The sequence below is a fragment of the Malania oleifera genome, chromosome 11, assembly GCF_029873635.1.
Source record: "Malania oleifera isolate guangnan ecotype guangnan chromosome 11, ASM2987363v1, whole genome shotgun sequence".
Classification (NCBI taxonomy): domain Eukaryota; kingdom Viridiplantae; phylum Streptophyta; class Magnoliopsida; order Santalales; family Ximeniaceae; genus Malania; species Malania oleifera.
Window position 1 is genome coordinate 13,595,084 of NC_080427.1, and position 27,814 is coordinate 13,622,897.

The following is a 27,814-nucleotide window of genomic DNA, read 5'->3' on the forward strand; positions in this document are numbered from 1 at the left end:
AGACCCAAACAAATCCAAGGACTATTGTTTCTTGAGCCTCAAAATCATGAAGAAAGAATAAAGATTGCATGAGTTGAGGAATCTTGTTTCTTCAATATTCTTGGATTTGAATCTTGAATTTAGATTTGAAGAATTCTTGCAATCCCTCGTTGCTTAAATATTCTTTGACTGATTTTTCGTTAGCAGCATCAAATTCCCTGCATCAAAGGGTACTTACGGTAATATTTTTCAAGCTTATCACTACCTTTTTAGTTTTAGTCATTGGTTAGATCTTCTCCTCTCTTGTTATTTCTTTTCTTATTACCATTATTAATAATTCTTCGAATAATTGGTTAGTACTGGAGATTTTGTTTTTATGATTTGTAGGTTGAGTATATGCATTTTTGTGTTTTTCATTTGCAAGTTTTAGAAAATACAAAATTTTTCAAAATTACAATTGCATGGTTTTAAATTTTAGTCTTGCTTGGATTAAACCCAAATTGTATGCTTTAAAAATTTTTAATGCATTATATTGTGTTTGGTTTCTATTAGTTGTAGGGTGTGACTTAGAAAATTGTCTATGTGAAATAACTTAGCGAAAAAAACAAAACACAGTTGTGTACTTTGCTTGTGTAACACAAATTCTTGGTACACACAATCGGTCCCAAGCTCGGATAAAGGAGTAGGGTTGTGTTAGGTAGCTAATAACCAGCGTAAAATTTTGTCAGATCTTATTATCATGATTCTTACCAAATTCACCTAGATTAAGGGAATAGACTGGGTCACTATAAAAGGGAGAGGGTTAATAAGTTAGCTCGAGAAACTAAGATAAAATTAGCAACTTCAAATATAGGGACTCTTACAGGAAAAAGTATGGAAATAGTGAAAATAATGTTTAGAAGAAAAATTAACTTAATTTGCCTTCAAGAGACGAAATGGGTAGGAGAGAAAGCTAGAGAAATTGAAAAATCAGTATTTAAACTTTGGTACACTAATAAAGAGAAACATAAAAATGGGGTGATTATTGTAGATAAAGACATAAAAGATAATGTAGTAGATGTTAAAAGAATAGGGGATATGATCATTAAAATCAATATATCTTTAGATCGGGAGATAATGAATGTCATTAGTGCATATGCTCCCCAAATAGGCTTAGCAGAAAATTTGAAAAGACAATTTTGGGAAGATATGGATAGTATTTTACAAGGGATACCAATGTCTAAAAAGACATTCATAGGAGATGATTTGAATGGTCATGTTGGCAAGGATAATATAGGATATGAGAGGATACATGGGGGCCATGGATATGGAGATAAAAAAATGAGGCCAGTGATACAATCTTAGATTTTGTTATATCTTACGATTTGGTTATATTGAATACTTGCTTTATAAAAAAAGAAGAACACTTAATAACTTTCAAGAGTGGGTATAATAAAAGCCAAATAGATTTCTTCTTAACTAAGAACGGGGATTGTGTATCTTGTAAGAATTGTAAAGTTATTCCAAGTGAAAGTTTGGCTACACAACATAAAGTCTTAGTACTAGATATATATATATATATATATATATATATATTTATTTATTTATATAAATGGAAGAGGAGTAATATAAATCAATACAAGAGGGACTAGATGGTGGAACTTGAAGGGACATAATATAGTAACATTTAAAAATAAAATGAGCAAAGAGTGTGATTGGACAGTAGGGGATAAGGTTGATACAAAGACTGTTTGGAATAAAATGACAAATTCTATCGTGAGGATAGCAAGAGGTTTTAGGTGAGTCCAAAGGATGATACTCGGGTAGTAAATAAAGTTGGTGGTAGGATCAAGAAGTCCAAAAAGCGTCTAGACATAATGAAATTGATATAAATTGTGGAAAAATTGTAGAAATATAAAAAATAATGAAAAATATAAAGAAGTGAGAAAAAATACAAAAAGGACTATCAATGAAGCTAAACATAGATCATATGATACTTTATATACTAAACTAAATACAAAAGACGGAGAAGAATACATTTATAAACTTGCGAGAGCTAGAGAAAGAAAATGTAAAGATTTAGGTGATGCAAAATGTATAAAGGACGAAAATGAAAATGTCTTAATTAGATAAGAAAACATAAAAGAGAGGTGGCAGAAATACTTTGATAAGTTGTTTAATGAAAATCAAAATGAAAAATTGAACTTGGAAGTGACAAATGAGGAGAAGACTAAAAATAGGAGGTTTATTCGCAAAATTAAAGTCCTTGAAGTTAAGATGACATTAAAAAAGATGAAGAGTGGGAAATCTATAGGACTAGATAAAATACCATTGAGGTTTGGAAATGTTCAGGGAATAAAGGAACAATTTGGTTAACTAATCTATTCAACACTATTATAAAAACCAAGAAAAGGGATATTCAAAACTATAATAACTATTGTGGAACTAAAATTATAAGTCATACGATGAAATTATGGGAAAGGGTAATTGAACATAGAATAAGATTAGAAATGAAGATTTCAGAAAATTAATTTGGTTTTATGCTTGGAAGATCAACAATAGAAACTATTTATCTTTAAGAAGTTTAATGGAAAAGTTTAGGAAAAAGAAGAAGAACTTGCATATGGTTTTTATTGACCTAGAGAAAGCTTATGATGGAGTACCTAGGGAAGTTCTGTGGTGGGTATTAGAAAAAAGGGAGTTTGCAGTAGATATACGGAGATCATTAAGGATATGTATGATAGAGTAGTGACTACCGTTAGGACTATAGGAGGCAATTCTAGAGAGTTTCCAATTACAATAGGTGTATATCAAGGTTCTACTTCCTTATCTTTTTACTCTAGTAATTGATGAACTAACTAGGAATATCCAAAATGAGATCTCTTGGTGTATGTTGTTTGCAGATGATATATTAGAGTCTAAAGGGTTTAGAATAAGAAATAAGACAAAATATATGAAATGTAATTTCAGTAATATAAGGAGTAGTAATAGAGAAGATTAAACTGGATAATCAAGAGATTAATAGCATTGATAGATTTAGATATCTTGGATCTATTATGCAAGCTAAAGGGGAAATTGAAGAAGATGTAGTACATAGAATCAAGATAGGTTGGTTAAAATGGAGGGGTGTGTCAGGTTTGTTGTGTAATTATAGAATACCCTTAAAATTAATATGAAAGTTTTATAAGATGGCTATAAGGCCAGCTATGCTTTATGGTTTAGAATGTTGGGCAACTAAGAAACAACATGTACAAAAAATGAAAGTTGTTGAGATGCGTATATTAATAGGGATGAATGGTTTAACATTGAAAGATAAAGTAATTTAGGTATAACACCAGTTGAAAACAAGATAAGATAGGGGCGGCTTAGATGGTTTGGAACTTTGGGCATTTGAAATGCAGACATATTAAAGCACCTGTAAGGAGGAGTGAGTTAGTTATTATTTCTAGTGTGAAAAGGGGTAGGGGTAGGCCTCAAATAACTTGGAATGAGATAGTGAGGGAGGATTTAATAGCCCTTAATCTAATAGAGGAAAACGCTCTGGATCGAGTGACTTGGCTGGAAAGTATTCATGTAGCTGACCCCACCTAGTGGGACTTAAGGCTTGTTGTTGTTGCTGCTGCTGCATGTAATAGACTAGATCCTTTTGCTCTGCATCTTCTCGTTGGAATATAGAGTGTGAGTGTGCGCGTGCACATGTGCATGCATGCTTTAATGTGACTCTAAGCTACTATATTTCGTGGAACATGAAAAAGGCTCCCCCCCTCCAGCTAATAGTCCTTCCCTTTGTTCATGTCATTTTTATTGGTTATGTTCTTGAGAAAGTAGTTCTGAGCATAGTCATTCTCAGTCTTATTAGCTAGAATTTTAATGGAAGTCTAGTGTGAAGAATATGGGACTTGTGATTTGTGAATGCATATATGCTATTACAGGTTGCACTATTATTATTTATTATTTGAAAACTGTGGGATTCTCATTAATTTTATTTCCTTAAGGAGTAAATTCTAATTATTATTTTTCTATTACTTGCCCCCCTCCTCCACCCCCCTACCCTGCTTTTTTTTTTTTTTTTTATTTCCAATAAGATCAAAGAATGAGGGCCTTCTTGGGTACCATTCTGAATTCAATTTAGTATGTTTATGCTTATATGGCATCCTATACTGTCTTACAGCTCAAGAGAACATTTCAGATACTTGCAATCTTGTAAGGAGTTGTAATCCCTAAGGAATTATGCATGTCTGGCGCTGTGGCCCTTGCTGATAAGGTGGAAGGGGCACTTTCCTATGCAGAGAGAACAAAATCACTTGATCCCATTTCCTTTAAAAACCAGGGCCATCCGTCCATATTAACAAATGGAGAATCTGTTCATACATCTGAAACCGCTGGCTTCAGAGTTGCAGAGCTCTTGCTTCCTAATGGGGAATCTTATTCTGGTTCATTGCTTGGCAACATACCTGAAGGTTCAGGGAAGTATGTCTGGTCAGATGGTTGCATCTATGAAGGTGAGTGGAGACGTGGGATGAGGCATGGAAATGGCAAAATGAAATGGCCATCTGAGGTTGTTTATAACGGTGAATTTTCAGGAGGTTATATGCATGGAACAGGTACATTGATTGGTTCTGGTAACAAGATCTACAAGGGACGATGGCGCTTGAATCTCAAGCATGGTCTGGGACATCAAGTTTATGCAAATGGAGATATCTTTGAAGGCTCTTGGATCCAGGGAACTCCAGAAGGGCCTGGTAAGTATACATGGGCTAATGGAAATGTTTATTTGGGTAACATGAAAGGAGGGAAAATGTCTAGAAAAGGAACTCTTAGTTGGAAAAATGGGGACTCATTTGAAGGAAGTTGGTTTAATGGCATGATGCATGGCTTTGGAGTATATACATGGAATGATGGTGGCTGCTATGTTGGAACCTGGACACGGGGTTTGAAGGACGGAAAAGGAGCATTTTACCCAAAAGGCAGCAGGCTTCCAGCTGTGCAAGAACTATACCTCAATGCTTTGAGGAAACGAGGACTGTTGCCAGACGTAAGAAAGCAGGTCTATGATTCAAATATTCATCATGCTTCTTCAGTGGATATGGGGAGTGTCAAGCTTAGCAGGACCCAGGGATCTCGCCGTGGTTCATCTGATAAACTCTCCAAGGGAAACCTGTTAAATTTGGAACAGTCTCGCAGCAGAAATGTTTCTTTGGAAAGACGCTGGAGTCTTGAGGTATCTATTGAAAAAGCAATTGGACAGGATACATCATTGGGTTTATCTGAGTCTCTAGTAGACGGTAGCGAGAAAGAGGTTGACATAAATGTTCCAATCCTAGAACGGGAATACATGCAAGGTGTTTTAATCAGTGAACTTGTGTTAGATAACAGTTTTTCACCACCATCAAAACGAGGAAAAAAGCGACAAAAGAAACGTGCAAAGGAGTTAAAGAGGCCAGGTGAAACTATCATCAAAGGTCACAGGAGCTATGATCTAATGCTAAATTTGCAGCTTGGAATCAGGTATACACACATTTCTGTCTCTTATTAGTTAACCCAACTTAGATCTGATCCACTTTCACCATTTATTAGATCTTTTTATTGTTTTTATTGGTTGCATATTAGATCGCAAAATTATGCCAATATTATTGTATTTGATTAATTTTGGATGTGAAAAACAAAGAAAGTTAGAACTCAGAACTAACTCTGCCTAAAAAGGCTTAAATCCTAACCAATTAAGGATTATAACTCAGTTGGATTAGGGTCTTAAAGGATTAAATTAGCGCATTAGGAAATTTTAATACATTGCTGTGCCTAAAAAAGCTTAGTTCTTAACCAATTAAGTGTTGGTATACCAAGTTTTATCCTTCATCATGGGTTGAACTATGGTAACTAGAGTTTTGGGAATATCCAGATAAGAAACAGGTAGGGCTGTATTCAGAATAAAATATTCCCTTCAAGTGAAGTTTGAGACAGTCATGTCACAAGCTAATGATTTCCATCATTGAAATGATTTTTAACATCATGGTAGGATGGTACTCAAAATTGTTGTTCTGTTCCCTCCCCCTCAAAAGTTCTGGAGAAATATGTTGGTGATATATTATCTGGCAACCAATTTAATGAAGAAAATAGAATTAGGAAGACAAATAGCATCCCTGAGAATCTAATAGTAGACCCACCAAGACTATAAATGGGTCAACAGGTAAAGAATCAAATTGCAGAGTCAGCTAGACCACAACATGGGTTGCCGGGTTGGGCTGTCTCAGCCCAAGATTGGGTGGATCTGGAGAGAAAAGTGAGCCCATAAGCCGAAGGTGGGACTGCCCAACCCAGCATGACTTAGACTTGGGCCATGCTAGGCAGTTAAAAATAAACAGCTTGATCTGAACAAATATATATATATATATATATATATATATTATATGTATTTATTATATATACAACTAAAAAATTTGGATTGATTATGATTCAGTTGAGTATTTCACCCCAGCATGACAGAAAAATGATCCCACAAGACTGAGGCGCGCCCACCAAAACTCAACTTCCACATTCCCGCATCAACTGGTACTTGGAGTAGGGGGGTGATTTGAGGGGTGTGTGAAATATTTCCTTCCCCACCCCCATACTACTTACTTTATGGGGGCATTTGTTAGCCAAATGGGATTATTGCTGTTTTCTTAGATATCGGTGACTCTACCCGGGTGATTGGATCCCTAGTAATATGATCACTACACATGGTGTGATGTATATTATGTACGTATGCATGCATGTATTTATTATATATATGCACACAAATAAAATATTTGGACTAATTATGAATTAGTTGAGTATTTCACCCCAGCATGACAGAAAAGCGAGCCCGTAAGACTGAGGTGGGGCTGCCCACCTAGCACAACAAAATCTAGGGATACTTCATAGCATGTTGTTTTGAGTGTCCCTCACCACTTGGATCAACTTCCACGATCCTTGCATCAATTGGTAATGGGAGTAGGTGATGGCTGAGGGATGTGTAAAATATTTGCTTCCTCACCCTTGCACGAGGGGAATTTGTTGCCGGAATGATTATTGTTGCTTTCTTATATAGCGGTTACTCATTCCAAAGTGATTGTATCCCTAGTAATATGATCACCACACTTTGTGTAATATATTTCTTTGATTGAAAATCACAAAAAAATTAAGGGGCTGTTTGGTATCACAGTTAAAAATTTTAAAAATGAAAACTAGCAGTGAAAACTAAAAATCAAATAAACTGAAAACTGAAAACTAACAACCTATTTTGTTAATTATTTTAAAACTGAAACCAATTATGAACTTGATTTTCAATAAATGTTCATTGTTGTCCTTGAACCAAATAAAAAAAAAAGATTTAAATAATAAAAACTTAAAAAAGAAAACAAATTAAAATAAATGATAATAAAAATGGAAATTTTAAAGTAGATTATTTTATTATAGTTATTTCAAACTCAATTTTTAGTGCTACAAGAGCAGTTTTATTGTACATGACAATTGAAAAATAGTAAAAAAATACATTTTCTAAATGAATTTTGTGATCTTATAAAATTTTTAAAAGTTTTATGGATATATTTTTTAATTATACTTTTAATTTATAAGGAGATTTTGTTCGAATTTTAATTAAAAAATAATGTATAAATAAATAATTTGATTCAAAAAAAAATTCTAGATATTAAAGTATTGTGGTTACAAAAACCATAAAACCTGATTTTAATTTTTTTTTTGAAAACAAGATTGTTAGAATCGGGATCCTACATAGGATCGTTGGGAGGGTCTGCAAGAATGGATCTTAGGATCAGATCTTGGATCGTAAGTTTCTGCTTACAGTGTAAAATAAATTAAAATTTATATATTTGGCATTTTATGACAATTCCCAATAAAAAAATCCTTAAAACTTGGTAGTAAGTTCAAGAAATTTTTTAAAAAAAAATTCAGGAATGTAGCTAGCTAGCTAGCTTAGCACATAGCAGGTTTTTCCTTCAACATTTTTGAACCTTAAAAAAAAAAAAAACTAAATAGCCTGAACTGCAAAGTGCTTTGCAAAGGGCAAGGAAGAAGAAATTGCTAATCTTAATTCAAAGAACTAATGTAAATTTCTTGGTTTCTTTGGTTTATTCATCTGACCATGAGAAGAAAAAGAAGGAGAAAGAAAAATAGAAGGAAGAGGAAGAACTTTTTGTTGGTGGGAAAGAAAAGAAGAGGAAAAAGAATGCTATATGCTCTCTGCTTTGGGGGAAAAAATGGGTCTCTGGCTTGTCAATAGTAAGAAAAAAAAACAAGGAGGAAGAAAGTAAAAAGAACTACAAAGATAATGCATAACTGCTACAGGCTTGCAACTTTAAGCTCTCAGCCTGACTGAAACTTCCTATTTGTTGAAGCTCTCTGCTGATCTCAAAGCTCTCAGCTGACCTCTACTGTTGCTGGAAGAAGGAAAAGTCCAAGCCTATTGGTAGACAACCTAGGATCTGTCTCTCGAGAACTTTTAGCCCACAGAGAGCTTTCAATTTTGAAGGAAGAGAGCTTTCAAGAGATGCTCAGCTGCTCTCGACTTGTATTGAATAAATCTTAGAACATTCTCGTTATGTTGCCCTAATTTTGATGCATTTGAGCCAAAGAGACCAAATTTTGTCTCTGCGAAAGTAAAGTGTTTGGGCCAATAAAAATATATATTAGGCTTTTTTCTTTAAAATCCTAAATAGGAAAAATCACTATTCCATTGCAAAAGTAGGATCGCAAGTAGGATAGAGATCCAAAGATCCTAACAATCCAAATAAGATCCCATTAATATTCTACTTTATTAAGATTCTACTTAAGATCGGGATCAATTAAGCAAGTGTGGATCGTAGGATTGTAGAATTGCACAATCTGGATTGGGATTTTGATAAGCATGTTTGAAAACAAACACATTTCATAATCTGCTTTATACACAAAAACAGAAATGACATCAAACAATCCCTAACTTGCTAGGCATGCTATGAGATTGTAAAATCACTTTTTTGAAAAACCAATACTATCAGTACAAATCATCAACAAAGTAGATGTTTCAATTAAGTGATTATAAATATAATTCATTTTTAAATTTATTATCATTATTTATTTATACATTAATTATTAAACTATTTCTAATAATTATGGGTTATATATTTATGTAATATGTATTACCTATATCGTAAATTTATGTGTATATAAGTACTACATATGCTTATATTGTAATATGTTAGTATAATTTATCCAATACTATATTACTAATCAAATTCCAAACATAGGGTATTTTGTCTATTAGGTGTTTGAGTACGGAAAAATTAATCCAAAGATTGTTTTCCAAAATTATTACCTTGAGAGGGAAGATCCTGCTCAAGGACCGGATGGTAACTGCAGTTATCTCATCACCAATCACCACATCATCAGTGTATCCAAACTCAACAGTCTCATTAACCTTGTTGACATCAACTTCAATCTTGGTATCATTGCTCTCATACCAAGTGCCCCCTCTAGTTGAGGTGAGGAGTCTTCATCCTCACTCCCTCTCCCTCTCTTTAGTGGGACTTGGTGGAGAGCCGGGGCTCACCTAATTTTATATTTTTTCAGGTCTGGGCAGAAGAGATTAACTTGAAGCTTGGGAGCAGCTTGGCACTAGGCTTTGATAGAAGATTTCCTTTTTTTCTTTTTTTCCAACTCTTAAGCATGGCTTGATCCTTGCCGGCTTGCTAAATGCTCAAGTCCAGGATTAGACCCATTCATTCTAGCGTTCAAGGACATTTCAGGGTTGAAAGTCAATCTCGAAAAAATCAAAATATTTTTAGCAGTGGCGGTTCAGGAGGATCTCTCCTTGCGGGTCTCTTGGGGTGCAAATTAGGATCCTTCCCTAACAGCTACCTTAATTACCGCTTGGAGCCAGATTTAAAGATAAAAGAGTCTAGGACCCCATCATTGAGAAGTTTGAGAAGAAGAGGCTAATAGGATGCCAAAGAAACATCTTGACAAAAGGAGGGAGACTCAATCTTATTAAAAGCACATTGACAAAGCTTCCGGTTTACTTCATGTGTCTTCTCCCACTCTCGATTTCTTTTGCCAAAAGATTGGAAGGGATTCAAAGGAGGTTTCCTTGGGGGAACTTGGGGAAAAAACTCAAATTCCACCTAGTCAAATGGGGCCTAGTGAAACAACCAATCACTCAAGGAGGCTTGGGTTTAAAGTCCCTTCACATCTTCAATAAAGCCCTTCTTGGAAAATGGTTTTGGAGATTCATGATAGAGAAGGATCACCTTTGGCACAAAATTGTTGCAATGAAATATGGGCTTGAGCACAATGGGTGGATCTCCCGGGCTGGCAGAGGACCATATGATGCAGGTTGTGGAAATACAGTAGGAAAGGCTGGGATTATTTATTCTCCTTTTCACGTGGGGATAGAGACAACAGTGGCATGATGCGTGGATTTATCCGGAGGCTCTTAGTGTCTCATTTCAAGCCATCCACAACATACCTTGTGATACAGTTGCTTGCATTAGTCAGAACCTTCAAGCATCAATTCAGGGAGTTTTCTGGAATATCCCTTTTCATAGAAATGTGGAAGATTGGGAAATTCACTAGCTCGCTGATTTCTACAGTCATCTTTACAAGATCCAGCCTCAAAACACTCATGACCTTCCAGTTTGGGCCTTGGACAAGAAGGGGGTCTTCACTGTCATATCTTTTTACAAGAAACTTTTTAATCTGGGAGTCAATCAACATTCACTCCCCTTGGTCTCAATTATGGAAGATAGCTAGCCCAAATGAGGTTGGATTTTTTACCTGGGAAGCAGCTCACGGTAAGATCTTGACCCTGGACAATTTGCAGAGAAGGGGGTTCTCCATTGCCAACAAATGCACCCTTTGCATGATTGAGGCTGAATCAGTAAACGATACTTTCTCCATTGCCCCTGGGCTAGAAATCTTTGGAATGCGGCTTTGACTCTTATCGGACAAAGGTGGGTTACTGCTAGATCTATTGGAAGGGAGCTCTGGGCCTGGAGAAGGATTCAGGCAACAAAGGAAAAGAGGAAGGCTTTGTCTTTCATTCCTCTTGCAATTTTTTGGTGTGCGTGGAAAGAGAGGAATAGAAGAGTTCTCAAAAATTCAATCTCGATGCTTCAGTTCAGCAAAGAGCAGTGGTTTACTGCAGTTACTAGTTGGTATAGTGGACTTGTAGCAGATAAATTTAATGCAATTTTTGATTTTTGTGTACAGGTGTTTGATTTCTTGTACTTCAGTTTGGCATTCCCTTGATGCCCTTTTAATATATACTTTTTTACTGATAAAAAAAAATCAATTCCACCCTATGGTCATCTAGGCCAACATGAAGGTTTTTGGCTTGAAGCAGCAGTTATAATGGAATCTGTTTTTGGGCCACTCATGTGGTTCAATCCTATTAGAAGAGGATATGCTATTTTAGTAATTTTGAGGTGTGAATGGGGAGTTTTGTCTTATATGTCTTTTAACTTTTAATTTATGAAAGGGTAGACCTGGAGCTGTACATAGGGCTCTAGGAAACTGCCGTCTGATTTTTATCTTATTCTTCTCTTCTCTTCTCCATATTAAACTTTACAACACGATATCGAAGCACATCTTCCTTAAATCTGCTTTATCTGAGTTGATTTTGGATACTCTATACTTATTGTTTCTTGTCTTTCCATAATCTGTTCTAAAATCTGATTGTTCAGTTGGTTCGAGAGTCATTTAGAGATGCTTTCCTTTCTGTTAGGCTGTGCAGCATCCTTAGTTGGATGTTGTATGCGATCTTGGTACTTGGTAGTTTGCTGATGTGAAGTCGGTTGCACTCTGTTTCTATTTACTGCTGTTGTTCTGATGCTTCGTTGGCTGGTTGTGGCATGATGATGTTGTTTTGATGTTGTGCATGTTTGTGATTGATTGCTTGCAATCTTGGTTGCTGGTTGGTTTTGATTGATGTTTGATGACTATTTCCTGTCCTTACAAGCTTCTTGTTGCTGCCAGCCAGAATGCCTTTAGCATGTTGTTTATTAAGTGCCTGCGGCACTTTATGGTGTTCTTCCTTGTTTTGTGTGGTTGTAATTCCTCCTAGAATATTATGTTAGAAGAGAAAATGTTATTTTAGTATTTAGGTTGTATTAGCGGGTATTGTTGTCCTTAATATTATATATAAGTGGGCATATCTGAGGTTGCATGTGTCCAGGAAACTGCTGCCCAGTTTTCCTCTTTTTCTCTGCTTATCCTCTACCCTTCTCTTCTTCTCTTCATATCTTCTCCATCTCTAACTTTACAACATATTGTAACAATAGTTATGGGGTCTTAGCTGCCTCTTGAATTTTTGGACCTTTTAAGGCCCTAAGTGTTGTTCTGTGCTAGTGCGTGCTGCCTATTTCAGCATTGTATTGTTCATTCGTGATCTTGTTGGCTGCTGAATGTAGTGTATTGGAGGTGGTGTTGATGGTCATTATAAAGAGAGCTTTGGCTGTTACTGTTAATGTACAAATCACAGCCATCAAATTGTTTGGGTCTTGTAACTACTTCTTGTGATCTTAGTGTGTGGGCATACTAATGCAAAAGCAAAGTCTAAATATCTGTTGGATTCTCCTCCTTCTGTGAACTCCAAGGACTATGAAGATTGGATGAAAGAGAATGATATTGCTTGCGTAGTTGTGGAGTAGCATGGAGCCATGAATTGCTATGAGTGTGATGCTTAGAACAACCAAGGCTATATTGAGTGATCTTTGTGAGAACTTCTCACCTAGTGAAAACTTCTCACAAGATAAAATTCAAACTCGTTATTTGACATGCATGAGATGTTTTTCAATTATGACCAAGAAGATAGGTCCATCAATGACTATTATGGCACTTTGAAGGGTATCTGGGAGCAACTCAATATTATCTAGCTATTAGTTAGTTCTGACATTGACAGACAGAGTTGTTGGTTACCAAGTTTTGAGTCCTAAACTTCAACTCATTCATGATGAAATTCTTGCCAATCCATACCATCTATTAATGAAGCATGTTTCGGAATCCAATGGATCACCAAAGATGGCTCTTGATCTTCTTTCTCAAGCTCCTTCTCGTGTTAGTTCAACCATGGTCAGCACTACCTCTAACCATGATAGAGGAAGTGTTGGAGGACAAGGATGAAGTTTGGGTGCACTTGTAGAAAAGGTAGTCTATCACGGCAAGGAATTTGTCATGGCAAGTCTAACATATTTTCCACATTGTGGTGAGACAATTAGTTGAATGATGTTGGGATCTCCATGGGAAGCCCTTGGGCATCTCTTGTGAGGATGATTCTAGTGTTGACACTTCAAGTGGATGTGGCCACTCCAATATGGAGTTGAGTACATCATCTACCGTATATTAAAAGGAGCATAACAATTTTGTACGCATGGTCTGTTAGGACCCTATGAGCATCCAGAAGAAAATGACACCAAGAAATTTACGTGGTTTGGTCAAGAACGACCTACGTCCACGTAGCACACACCAACTATTCAATAACTCACCGGAAAAATGTTACAATTCTCTCTCTCTCTCTTTTCCTCCCTTCTTCCTCACAGCTCTCTCTGCACTCTCTGTGCTCTCTCTGCACTGTGCTGTGCTGTTGTATTATATCACTTTCCACAACCTCTTTATATAGGCTTGGATTTTACATGATAATCAATACAATTTAATCACAAATTGGAAGTTAAAAGAATAGATTAAATGGAGAAGAAATTCCACCGCGTGAAATTAAATTCACCATGCGTTTTCTGACTCAGCAATGCCGCGTCTCCAGCTGTGTTTCTGGCTCCATCTCTAACAATCTCCCACTTGGAGACAGAGACACCTTCTCAACCAGTATCATGAATAAATGATGTGCTCATAACATGTGTCTTCAAGCATGAAGACCAACTGAAGTTGAACACAACTTTAACTCCTCTGTAGTCGCCACCTTCCTGTCTGCTTGATTTCTGCGGACTAATCTGATGGCTGTCATCTTCACAATTGGTGTAAAAATGCCGATGTAGTCAATCCTGTCTTTCTGTTCGAAGTCTTTGACTACCAACTGAGGCTTGTACCTTCTGGAGCTGTCATGCTCCTCTTCGATTCTGTACACCCACTTGTTATGAAGGCCTTTGGGCAACTTCCACATTCTGTTAGAGGTGAGAGATTTCATCTCATCCTTCATCGCAAGCTCCCACTTGCTCGTATCTGCCACCTGACATGCTTCATCGTAGCATTCGGGCACTCCTCCATCTGTAGGAACTAAGTAATCAATATACCTTCTGTCTGGTATATGAGACCGAGTAGATCTCCTAAGCTCCGGAGCTGGAGTAGGAGATGGTGGTGCAACAATCTGCTCCACTGGTTCCTCCGCCTGAGGATTCTCGGTATTCTGTTGATGTGTCCCAACACATTCACGGGTGTTTATCTGGAAACTAACCCTCTTCTGTTTCCTGACTATACAATCCTCACACATGTCAACCTGCACTGACTGTAGACCACTCAATTTTTCCTTTGAGTGCATCACCCTAAGTCCTTTCTCGCTCATGTGACTAAGTCGTTGGTGCTAGATGTTGCTGTCGCCATTTCCTGCAGCAACTGAAATAGACATGGAGGCATTGGAGGTTAGAAAAAGTGTTCCGCTTTTCTTACCTCGTACAATCGTTAGTACACCCTTATAGACTTTCCATTCATCGCCAATGAATTTCGTCGTGTATCCCTCATCTGCCAGCTGACCCACTGAGATCAAATTCTTTCTCAGGTCTGGAATATACTTGACATCCTTCAGCTTCCATACTTACCCGTTTCTATTGATTTTCACAACTCCCTTGCCGGTTACATCACAAGGTTGATCGTTGTCAAGGTGTACCTTACCAAAATTACCTGGTGTGTACTCCTCTAGGCAATCTCTGCAGCATGTGGCATGAAATGAGGCTCCGGAGTCATGACCCAAGACTCCTGCTTGCTCTCCAAAGAGCAGATTAACATCTCATCATTCTCGGAAGCAATATTTGCTTCTGTCTTTGCCCTCATCTCGAATTCTTTCTTCTGACTCCTGTACTGGTTCTTGTAATGACCAGTCTTTCCACAGTTCCAGCACTCAATAGCTTTAGTGCTCTGAGAACCTGTGTCCTGAGTACCTCTGGGATTTCTCGGCCTAGATCTGCCACGGTTGTTTGATTGTCCATGCCTATTTCCTCTGCCTTGATTCTCCATGTTCAAGGTTGAACTCGAATTGGAGCTATGGTTTGGCTGCATTCTTATTTCCTCCATCAAAATCATGCTGACGACCTTATCGTATACAAGTTTCGATTTTCCTGCGGAGCTACTGATGGCAGTGATGACACCATTCCAATTTTCAGGCAGCTGACTGAGAATCAGTAGAGCCCGAATCTCATCATCAAACGTTATCCCGACTGAGGCGAGTTGATCAGACAACTCATTGAAGTTATTCAGATGCCTGCTGAAACTCTCACCTGCAGACATGTTCATCATAAATAATCTTTTCATGAGATGTACCTTGTTTGCGGCTGAAGGCTGCTCATACATATTTGAGAGCGCATCCATCAGAGATGCTTGATATTGAACACCACAGATTTCAACAACGTCATTTTGATGGCTCCGAGGGCTTTTCAATCAAGCAACTCCCACTCGTCCTCGTTCATGGATGTTGGCTTACCCTTCAACGGTAAGTGCAATTCCTTCCCAAACAAATAGTCTTCTATCTGCATCTTCCAGAAACCAAAATTGTTCCCGTTGAACATTTCGATTTTTGAGCTCTTTTTATTCGACATCTCGATTTGTTAATCTAGAGATGGAATTAGCTCAAATGGATAGTACGGATGGATCCGGAACGATCGAAAACCCTAGAAATGGTTTGAGTCGCTTGAAAAACGGACCCAAAATGACCTTGAAAAGCTAAGTCAAAGTTTTAGTCAAACCTCGTCAAACTAATGACGTGGAGCTGACGTGGCATTGCGACGTGCTGCTGACATGGCAGTGGGTCCACCTGCTGATGTGGTTGTGGGACCCACTCGATGACGTGGCAGTGACTCGTTGACGTGGCGGCTCCGGCTAACGTGGCTCTCGCTGGCGTGTCAGCTGACGTGGCACTGATCTGAGCTGCGGGTCGGATCAGGGTCAACGATCAGGTCTGGGTTAACCCGGGCCTGAGTGACTGGCTGGTTCGGGTCAGGTAGCGGATCGGGTCGGGTTGAGGCGGTTCGGGTGAGGAAGACGCGTGCGGCGTGTCACCGGCGCGTGGAGAGGCGTCTTGCTCCGACAAGACGCGTGGGGGCACGTGCGGTCTTGTCTAAACTCCGTTCGAGCTTCGGCGAACACCCTTCTCTTCATCTCTGCAAGGTGAATTCAATGGTGGCCTCAAAACACACTTTCGATCTACTGGACAGAGCTCTGAATTTCGGGATCACTTTCGATCTGGATTTTCTGCTCCAACCGGGCTCTGATATCACTTGTTAGGATCCTGTGAGCATCCAGAAGAAAATAACACCAATAAATTTACGTGGTTTGGTCAAGAACGACCTACGTCCACGGAGCACACACCAACTATTCAATAACTCGCCGGAAAAATATTACAATTCTCTCTCTCTCTCTCTCTCTCTTCCTCCCTTCTTGCTCACAGCTCTCTCTGCACTCTTTGTGCTCTCTCTGCACTATGCTGTGCTGTTGTATTATATCACTTTCCACACCCTCTTTATATAGGCTTGGATTTTACATGATAATCTATACAATTTAATCACAAATTGGAAGTTAAAAGAATAGATTGAATGGAGAATAAATTCCACCGCGTGAAATTAAATTCACCACGCGTTTTCTGACTCAACAATGTCGTGTCTCAAACTGTGTTTCTGGCTCCATCTCTAACATGGTCTAATAACTCCCGACTGAATTTTCTACATATAGTGCAACCGTGACATTCAAGTATGGTCGGAAACTAGTTCTCACTTTATTGTTAATTTTTTCTTGATATTAAAAAAGATTATACATGTTATGATACCCACATTTGCATGGCATACGTTAGTGCGAATGTTACTTTGAGTGGACATTTTATTTCTCTAGTTTTAAATCCTTCTTTGATGAATCTTTAGTTGCTTATCCTATTACTCATTGTGTGTTAGTTCTTGACTGTCCTAATTCCTAGTCCTCTATGTTCTTTTGCCTTGTTCACTTCCTTAATTTATATTCTTCACATGTTGAAGCGATTGCCAAACCTAGGTGGAAGCATGCAATAGATGTAGAAATGTATGTTTTGACTAATTGGATGTGAAAAATGCCCTCTTGTACAGAGATTTGTATAAAGATGTATGCACGGAGCAACCTCCTGTGTATGCTACTTAGGGAGAGGATGGTACTGTATGTTGGTTACATAAGGCCATTTACGGTCTTAAGTAGTCTCCTTGAGCTTGGTTTGACAAATTTAGTATGGTGATCGTTCTATTTGGTCAGTGCTACTTTGATGTGTTCTTTGTTCGCAAAAAGGAGATTGGTGTGCAACTTCTGATGGTGATTTCATTTGACCAATTTAGTTTGGTGATCTTTCTATTTGGTTAGTGCTACTTTGATTTGGTCTTTGTTCTCAAAAAGGGGACAGGTGAGAAACTTCTGATGGTTTATGTTGTTGACATGTCAAGCAATAGCTTCAAGAAAATTTTCAAATCATCGACTTGTGTACTTTGTGCTAATTTTCTTGCATTGAGATTGTATGGTGTAAGGATTGTATCTAAGCAGAAAAAAAAAAAAAAAGCTTGGACATGCTAAATGAGATGCATATGGTGAGCACTAAACAAGTTGATACTTCTATAGACCCCAATGTGAATTTTAAAGACAAATGTTAGTATAGGCAGTTGGTTTGCAGGCTAATCTACTTTACTATCACTAGACTTGACATATTCTTGGGGTGGTTAGTCAATTTATGGAAAATCCTAGACAACTATATTGGTTGTGTTAGGCTTATTTTTGCAAATGTTTGATGTGTATATGTAATAGAAAATATGAGATCATTGGATACTATGATCGAAATTAGTTGGCTTTTTTTATGGTTGAGGTCTATTATTGGATAACGTACATTTGTGGAAGGTAATCTAGTTGCCTTGCATAGCAAGAGAGGATCTATTGTAGCAGATCTAGTGCTGAAGTAGAATATTGAGTTATGGCTCATACCGTGAGTGAGCTTATGTGGTTGAGGTCTCTTATATCAGAGATGGGTTCTTGATAACAAAATGCGTACTTATTATGTGATAATCAAGCTGCTATTTTATAATGTGCTAGCAACCTAGTTTTTCGTGAAAAGATAAAGCACATTGAAGTTGATTGTCATTTTATGAGAGATGTTGTGTTTAAGAAGGTTGTGTGGATTCCATTTGTGAAATCTGTGAATCAGTTTGGTGATGTTTTTGAGAAGGCTTTATTTAAGCCTAGTTTGTCTAATTGCTGTAACAAATTGGGGTTAGATGGTTGTTAAAACTTGATAAACATTGTTGGCCCACATAAAGTGGTAATCTAACATGGTATCAGAGTGTGATCCAAACTAAACCCTACTCTCCTCAGCTGTCGCCGGAAACACCATTCTCGTGGCTGTCCTTCCTAGATTCACCTCCATCCCATATTATTTCACAAAACCACCATACACACATAAATAGACTCCCCCGACAACTCACCCCACAAAACCCCATTGCCGCAGGAGCCCTCACGCGCCTCCACGCGCGGGCACGTGAAGTGAATTTCCGGCCACCTTTTTTTTTTTCTTTGTTTTTTTTTCCATGCTCTGATTCCTTCTCTAGACTATATTATCAAGCTGTTAGGTCAGTTTTTTGCTAAAAAATTCAACCTTTTCTGACTATGTACTCGTTGAATTCCGTTAATGTTTGTTCAAGGCTTGTAAAGGCTTCTTTGTGATTTTTCTGGAGCCGTGGCAGCATTCATATGTTCAGTTTTGAGGCTGTGGCTGTGCTATATCCGTTGGTGAGTTGTTAATCTTGTCCGTGGCGGTGCAAAACTCTAGGAATGGTTGTTTAATGCTTCGTGAAGCTGTTTATTAATTGTTAAAGAGTTTATTGGGTCTGAAACAGTTGGATTTGCTGTGTTTTTTAATTCACTATTCTAATTCCTTCCATATACCAAAATATCAAGCTTTTGGGCATGTGTTTCTTGCTCCAAGATCCAATTTTTGTTATAATAATGCACTCATGGTAATTCGTTAGTTGTTGTTCGGTGTTAGTAACGGTCATTGGTGACCTTCTTGGGGCAGTGGCAGTGCTCATAGCTGTTTTTTTCGTGTGAGGCTGTGGCAGTGTTGCTTTTTTTGGGCTGCATCTGAGGTTGTTGGTGATTTGTTCATGGTAGTTTTGGTGGTTCACCTCTCCCCAATTGTTCCAGTGCTGAGTGTTGCTTTCTTGGGGCTGCGTGTGAGTTTCTTGGTGCTATGGCAGCCTTGTACTGATTTATCTGTGGCTTGTTCATGATGGGTCACCTTGTTCGTGGTTGTTCCAATTGTTCCAACAATTAATCTTATGATCATTGGTTTGAGTTTGTGAGTGTTGGGATGGCGTTAGCAAATCCCAAAAGAATGATTCCTTTGTTAGTCACTTGTTTAAGTAAACTGCGTACTGTGACTATACCAGAGGAGGAGTATTCCAGGTTTCTACAGTATCAATAGTCTTAACAAGAATCTTATCGCACTGCTTCTTTTGCCCATAAAGGTAATCCTACAGTCTGCATGTCATCTGATATCCTTCCTACTAGTCCTTGGATGATCGATTCTGCTGCCACTGATCATATAATAGGTGCAACCAACTTCTTTTTTTAATCTCCAATATCCTAAAATTCTTCCTCAAGTTACCCTTGCTCATGGGTCCACTATTGCTGTTAAGGGGTTTGGAACAATAAATCCTGCTCCTATCTCTCTTTCTTTTGCTTTATACATTCCTAAATCTCTTTTCAATCTTATGTCAATTAATGAGCTTAAAAGTCACTAAATTGTTCTACAGAATTTTCTGCTTCTACACAAACAAGAAGGTAGAGCAATGAAAATTAATTTTTGTGAGAAGGAAAAAAGAAAAAAATACTTCTGTATTTTGTTACTGTTGTGTGTTTTACTTTCCACTGCGGTATTCCTGTGCAATTGCTTGCAGCTGGTAGCTTACATCCCTTGAACACAGATAGAGAAGCCTTTGACTTGTGCTTGGATGTCCCTATTAATAGAGTAATTATTATGATTTTCAGTTTAAACGTTGAAGCTTCATGTCAATTTTGTTTTGATTTGATGTTTGTTGTGGTCGGCTTTTGAGTTCAACCTATTTGTCAGGTAATTTTATTTACCCTTGTGTGCACTTGATGGCAAGAAATGATGTGGGGGCTTTTGTTGAATTCTCTCTAGTCAATTTGATTATGAAGTGAAAAAAATAAGGAATCATCTGTAGTTTAGATCTTGAAATTATTTATGTATTTTAAAAAAATTACAAAACTTGAAATTTAAGTCTTGAAATTCATGTTTCCACCAAAACCGTGCAAGGCGTTGGATCATCTGCCTCAAGTCCACAATTGGGCTTGGGTGTCAATAGTTTTTCCCTATTGCCCGTCATTTTCCAGTAGTTTTGCCCCCGCTTCGGCACTTTAGACTTCCTGATCAAACCAAGACACTCATTTTCTGTTTCCTTTTGAAGTTCTTTTTTGGGTTACCTATTGACTGCTACTGTTTAATGTAATTTATTTATGTTTAAAAAAGTTTTGGTTAAACTCATTTTACTTGCCATTATTGGTTACCCTTTATATTAATCTATGAATTATTTTATTGTGTGGTAATTTGTTTCTTTGAAAAATTCTGCTTTAGTGAATTCATATATTATGATCTGATTTTTATTTTTATTTTAATTATTTTGATGCTTCAAGAGATTGCATTCTCTTCTTTAAATATCTCTGTTTGAATGATTCCTTGCATAGTTGCATTCTCATTTAGTGCACTACACAAGGAACTATGCTTCATGGTATGAAATTGAATCTATTTTATTGCTATTTCTTCCTATTTGGTTAATGTGTCCTTATTTTTGTAAAATAATTTGTAAAATCCATATTCATTGAGTTAAATGCTTTGTTGTTATTGGTGTAGTTAAAATTTCTTAGCTACCTAAATTTGGAAAAAAATAAGATTCTTTCATTTTTTATCTCCCACTTTTATGATCTTTTTTCTCCTTTTTTCTTTCTTACCAAACAACCATTTATGAAATTATTTACAACTGTCACTCACTCAGTCAATTAATTTTTTATTTTTTCAAAGCAACTTTAGTTAGTTGCTTCTAGCTTGTAAATTTGATGCAAGTTGTTTCTTGTTTTTTTTGCTCAGTCAAATTTCAATATAAAAATTGTGGTCATTTGACTCATTTCATTATGTTCAATGCGTACAGTTTTATTTATATGAATCAGGAGTTGTTAATTAGTATAAACGATTGAATGATTGATATAGTTACTAGAAAAGTTAATACACAAACTAATCGCAAGTTGTCGTATACAACTTAAATTATTATGACACAAAATAAATTATTAATAAAATTATATTTGAAAATGACGGATTATCCGTCCATCCGCCATGAATTATCCAACGCGAAATCGCTTAATCCACCACTTAAACAAGTCGAATATGGATTATGATTTTTTCACCCGATAATCTGCCTTATCCGCCACGGATTATCCTACCCAATCTGCTTTGCCAGGTCTAATTTCAAGTATAAAATCATGCAGCCCGTGATCTTGCCGAGTGGACAGTCACGCATGATCATTTTAAGGTGTGGTTGGAGGAGGGTCCTAACTGGTTTATGGGCCTTTTATCTTTGGATCTTCAGTAAGCGGCTCATAGTTTCTTGGGAGAAGTGAGAACAATATCTATGCTCGAGGAGGACCCAAGAAAATAGGGGCCTCTTTTAAGCAACAAATCGAATTATTTTTCTTATGCGTGCGTCTAGATTTTGCTGTTGTTAAATGTGGTCACAGTACAGTTTGATATTGGAACTTTAGTTTGTATTAATTAATGTGAAGGTTTCTTGAAAAGATATTTTGTGAAAATTTTCTTATTGAGTGTTAGAATGTGGTCAGGTATACTGTTGGTAAAATTACACCCATGCAAAGGCGAGAAGTTCGGGCCTCAGATTTTGGTCCACAAGCCAGCTTTTGGATGAATTTTCCTAAAGACGGGTCCCAATTGACACCTCCTCATCAATCAGAGGACTTTAAGTGGAAGTACTATTGTCCAATGGTTTTCAGGTTAGTATGTTCATAATTGACATTCATACAGCCTACTTATTTTGTTTGATGCATTACTTGGCATACTTGTGAGCTCATTTTAGTCTTTTGTCTGATGCTTGATACATAATCTGCACTCTATGTTGCTGCGTTCTTATTTTATTATTTTTCCTTGGGGTTAATATTCTTTGGAACAACTGTTTTGTCTGCTAGCCTGGAAGCCTTGTGCATGTTAAATTCTAAATGTGCTGAGTAATTGTATCAATTGTATGTTGAGCATGTCAATTATTAACTGTGGATTGATTCTTCTGCAACTGACTTCTCAATTTGTGTAGCTGGATTTTAACTCTATTCTTTATCACTGTATTGTATTGTGAGGATAAGCTACTAAGGTGTTTAATGGAACCTCCTGTTGAGATTTCAAAAATATCACTGACCTCCCATCACATCAAATCTTGGATTCACTCACTAGTTACTACTACACTCCATAATCAACTTGGAATCACTGCCCTGCCATTAGTCAACTATTGATTGCTTAAATGAAATTTGATATATTTGTTCCCTTCATAGTAATAGTATACAGCCATAGCAAAAGGAGGGCCATATAGCATGAGGGATGTCCTTATTTAAAAGCCCAAAACGATGTCATTTTGCCTCCTTCATTTAATTTTTTTATTTTAAAAAACCTGCAAATTCCTCACCCCTCAGATTGGCAATAGGATTATCTTACAAATGATTTACCAAAAACAAGGTTGCCGGAATGGGCTTCACTAATTCACAGGCACATGCTATTACACACGTCCATGCATGCATGCATACGCACAACCCATGGAGATATGAAAATTTTTTCTGACAAAGTGTGATCATGGTATGCTTGAGCAAAACAAAAAAATCCAGCTGGTAAAGACACCCGCAGGACATTCTCCAGCTACCTGTATTATGCTCTGCTTGGGCAGGGCATTTACAATTTTTTGAGTATCAGACAATGAAATGCTTGTAGTCTTGAGGTGGGGGCAAACTTTTCTTACTGAACCTCTCAAAAGCCATCAGGGAATCAAAGATGCTGTCATCATTTGTTTGAAAACATGTAACTTGTTGTGGTGCTTGGATGAACTTGTGGAGATGGTGATCTCACTCTCCTATGATGGTTGTTTAGGACTACAATTTTGTGGTCTCTGACAGTGAGGGTTGAAATGGGCCAGAGATTAGAGCTTAGGCCTAAAACTTGTGCAAGTCAATGTCCATGAATGATGAATCATGGATTGGACCATCCGATTGGAAAAATTGGGCACTGTCATATGGATTTGTATCAGTTAAGTCCATGAGTTAGAGATATCTGGACTTGAACTGCTGACCACAGGGTAAACCACCGACTCTCATGGGTGGTCAATGTACTTTGCCCAAATTTGAAGGAAAGGCCTGCCGCCCCTTTTAGCTTCATCTAATCTCTATCTAGGATGCAAACTTGCTTTTGGATAACATTGAATTCCGTCTTACTTCATGTGGTTGGGAAGCTTGCCATCTTCATCCTATGAATCTAGCAATTCTTTCACAATTAATCTCCATTTTATCATACTAATGATTTGTGGCTTGAACCAACATCAGCTAGACATCTTGATCATTTGAAAAATAGGCTGTAGTTGGCCAATATTCTTTTCTGTAAACAATCTTGTGGCAAAACTTTGCACTTTAAAAATCGCAACAACAAATTTCATTTGCCAAATCAATGTAATAAGACACCAATCCCCATCTTGAGTCATCAGCCCTCACCAAGTTGCACCTGCACCTACATTCAAAATTCGCCATCATTTAGATAAAGTCCCTGTAACATTCACTATTGCTTGAAGAGTAGGCCAACCCTTTGATTGTAAAGGTGGGCCAACAATCTATTGCCATTCTGCTCCTGTCTCTGTCCAATGCGTACAGAATGACCTTGAATTAAGTAGATACATGGGTTTGAAGGCTTTTTACCATAACAAGGCATCCTCCAGACAAATTTACATGCACTCTTATGGGTGCCGGCCACTCAGAAAGTGGCATCCCTTGCCGCTCCCTATTCAAATCCAAAGCAAACCACAAACCTCTTGCGTAAGAGTATCCTTGAACTCTGATGTGGTGGCTTGAAATTTATTTTCAAGAATCTTCAACTTCCAAGAATAATTGCATATTTTCATTTTTTAAAGATATCACGGTCCATCCAGTTTTGGGAAAATGGTTATAACTTTCTGTGCAGAGCTCCAAATCACACACTGTTCAATGCATTGGTATTTGGAAGAAGACTTATAGACCATTGCAATGGCACTTAATTTGACTCTCTGCCAAGTTGACCCAAATTTTGTCTGACCAAAATCGTTTTATTTCCTATGCCTAATAAGGTGTATGGTTGACTATCTTTTAGAATGCTATATGAAGAAGTTTCTTGTCTGTAGAAAAGTAATTGGTTGTAATCTTTTTCTTATGAATGAATTAGTGAGTAGTGCTCCTATTCCTTTCTCCTTCTCTTTGTTGTAGAGTTGAATCCTTTTTGTTTCTCTTTCAACTATCTCTTCCCTTCTGCAGCAGATTCTCAATTAGAGAATATTGTGGTTACCAATGGAAATCCTTGGCAAAGAGTCCCAATTGGCAAGCCTAAACTAGTCCCTGATCCTTTGGGGTGACAAGCAGTCCATTGTTTCCTCCAAAAAGATGCTTTGAAACTCAAATCTAACTTTCCATTGCATTACTTCTGCCTTCCTCTTTTCAATCTAAGATTTAAAAATGAAGTTTTTGAAGAAGTTCCCTGTAATGAAGACACTGTAAATTTTGTATGGCATTGTGAAATAAAAAAATCCCTTCTATGAAAGAAGTGGCAACCTATAACCCATGCCACCTTTACATAAAAGAGAGAAACCTGCCTTATAGGCTCTAAATCCCTCGGCAAGTTACCAGGGGTTCATCTTCAACGTCTAATACCTTCCTATATGTTCAATTACCACCTCACCTAAAAGCTTAAGCTTTTAGATTTTGGGCCATCAATGTATATCAAGCTTTAACACTTTTAACCACCACATGATAAACACAGTCAACGAGAATGTAACCCTCAACATTGGGTTTGATACCATGTTAATTTACCATTTTACCTTAAAATTTAAGATGTTAGGTCGTGGACCAATAATATAATCAACCTTTAACACTACTAGGGAATGGCTCGTGAGCCATAAAACAAGAAAAAGAGGAACAAAGAGGATTTTTGGTCAAAATTTGAAATTCTAATTTTCTTTTTTGTATCCAGTAGTTTTGTAGACTAATTTCTGTAAACAACATTGTTGGTTTTTATTTTTAAATTTATGTCATTGAAATATATTAATTCTTGAAATTCACCCTACTGATTTACTCATTGTAGGGATTTGAGGGAGATGTTCAAGATTGATGCTGCTGACTACATGATGTCAATTTGTGGAAATGATGCTCTGAGGGAACTTTCTTCCCCAGGGAAAAGTGGTAGTGTATTTTTCCTGTCTCAAGATGATCGTTTCATGATAAAGACACTTAGAAAATCTGAAGTAAAGGTATGCTATCCTTTTTTGGCTTGTGTCCATAGACATTTGTCATATATGCATATAAATTATGGCATGAATGCATGGGAATATTTGCTGAAATTCTGGCATGTGAATTTTTAAGTTTGAATCATATAAAAATTTCCTCTAATTCTTCTTGAATAATCATTATATCTTATTTTCTCATCTCAACGTTATTGTGGTTTTATGTTCCTAAAGAAAATTAGGCATGCCTTAAAAACTGAAAGAGCATAAGAAGCATTTTGGACATGGATAGGAAGTGAATTTATTTTTCACTATGACAAGATTGTAAGATTTACTTTAAATGAGGATAGAATCAATAATTCAACTTAAGTCTGTGTTTTGTAAAATTACAAGGATCCGATAATTCATTCTTGGTGTCTTCCTCTTGACCTAAACAACTTGGATATGGTAGGTTGACTGACCTACAAGAGAATAATGATATTGGATGTTGTCCTTCAAGGAGATTGCGTCTTGGGATTTTGTCTAAAATCAGCTTTCTATTTTCACATCTTTTAGCATATCCATATCATATATATTCTGCACGTGTGCCCATGTGATTCCTAGTGGGAATTGGGAGCATGCACTAGGGCGGCTGGTTTTTCTCTTAGAAATCATAATTTTATGGAGTAGTTGGGAGTTGGGACATGGTAAACTAGTCTTTCATATCTCTTAAGCCATACACTCTTTATTTGCTAGATTTTTTTCTAGTTGTCAATTTGAGATACTTCGCTACTTGATGTAGGACAAGAAGCAAGACCTTGGGAAGATCCTTGTTGAAGAATAAGCAAGGAGAATTGAATCAAGGGATTGTTGGGTTTAGTTAGTAGTTAATTGTGTGTTTAGTATTATTAACTAGTATAGGATTATGTGTATTCAAGGGCTTGTAATATTTGAGTATTTAGGGTTCATTTGTGATTTCATGTTGTTTTAGGGGTATAAGTGTAATTTTATTGCTAAAAACTTTCGTATAAATAGTGTGTGAAAGCGTTGAGTCAATCAATTTGAAATGAATTGAATATGAGATATCCCCCTTGTAATATTTGAGTATTTAGGGTTCATTTGTGATTTCATGTTGTTTTAGGGGTATATGTGTAATTTCATTGCTAAAGACTTTCTTATAAATAGTGTGTGAAAGCGTTGTGAGTCAATGAATTTGAAATGAATTGAATAAGAGATATCCCCCTTGTATCTCCTCTCCTCTCTTCCCCTTCTCTTCAATTTCTTCATTTTTCTCCCCTTGGCTGCAGATCCTTGATGTTGCCCCTGCATCATTTGGTATCAGAGCCCAACCACGATCTTCATTCTTCCATTCCAATCCACACATCCTCCCCTCATGCATCTCCTGCTTTCTTCTTCCTCCTCTCTTCTTCTCTTTTCTGTCTCTAGTTCTGTTTCTTCCCCTCTTCTGTTTCTCAATCTTCTATATTTTGTCCTTGCCTATACCCTTCTCTGCTATCTCTCATTCTTCTCTTCTCTCTTCTTCTTTCTCCTCTCTCTCTCTCTCTCTCTGATTTCTGAATTCTATTGTTTGTTTAACATCAAATTGTTCTACTAGTTCAGAAGTCGCAGGAAGATCCCAGAAAACAGAAGCATTCATAGTGAACTTTTTTGAAAATTCCAGCTGTGCCCCCCTTCAAAAACTAAAATTTTATCATCTTCGGACACCAGTGAAGCCCCGTGCACAGGCCAAACATTCTCCCGTCAACTGCCCTTCAAAATCTCCAGCATCCTGTAATTTTCTCATCACGCCCCCCCCCCCCCACCTGCACCTGAAATTTCATCGCCAGAGGAGCCTTTTTGGAGGCTCATGCGCCCCATGCACCGGCAACGCACTTGAGGAAAACTTCCAACCTATCCTGTATTTTCCTGTTTCGCAATAAATTGCTCTCATTGCGGATTTTCTCTCAGATATTTTGACTTGTCAATGAGATACTTTTGATTGTGGACGTGATATTTTGCAAGCGTGATAATTTGCTATGAAAGCAAGAAATTGTCACTGCCAGCATCAAAAATCAGGTTTTATTGCTGCAGTTTATGAGTTTTCTAAGTGAATTTGTTTCATGTCTACA

At 37.2% G+C, this 27,814-nt stretch overlaps 1 protein-coding gene across 11 annotated transcripts in view; it reads left to right on the forward strand.

Annotated features, from left to right (window-relative positions):
• The window catches only part of LOC131167273 (phosphatidylinositol 4-phosphate 5-kinase 9), a 44,654-nt gene that overhangs the window by 9,487 nt on the left and 7,353 nt on the right, over positions 1-27,814 (forward strand). For all 11 annotated transcript variants that reach the window (XM_058126005.1, XM_058126010.1, XM_058126002.1 and 8 more), the window contains 3 exons: positions 4,130-5,466; positions 22,039-22,206; positions 25,568-25,733. In XM_058126005.1, the coding sequence (XP_057981988.1) occupies positions 4,193-5,466; positions 22,039-22,206; positions 25,568-25,733 (1,608 nt within the window). In that variant the 5' untranslated portion in view covers positions 4,130-4,192. The remainder of the gene's footprint in view (positions 1-4,129; positions 5,467-22,038; positions 22,207-25,567; positions 25,734-27,814) is intronic.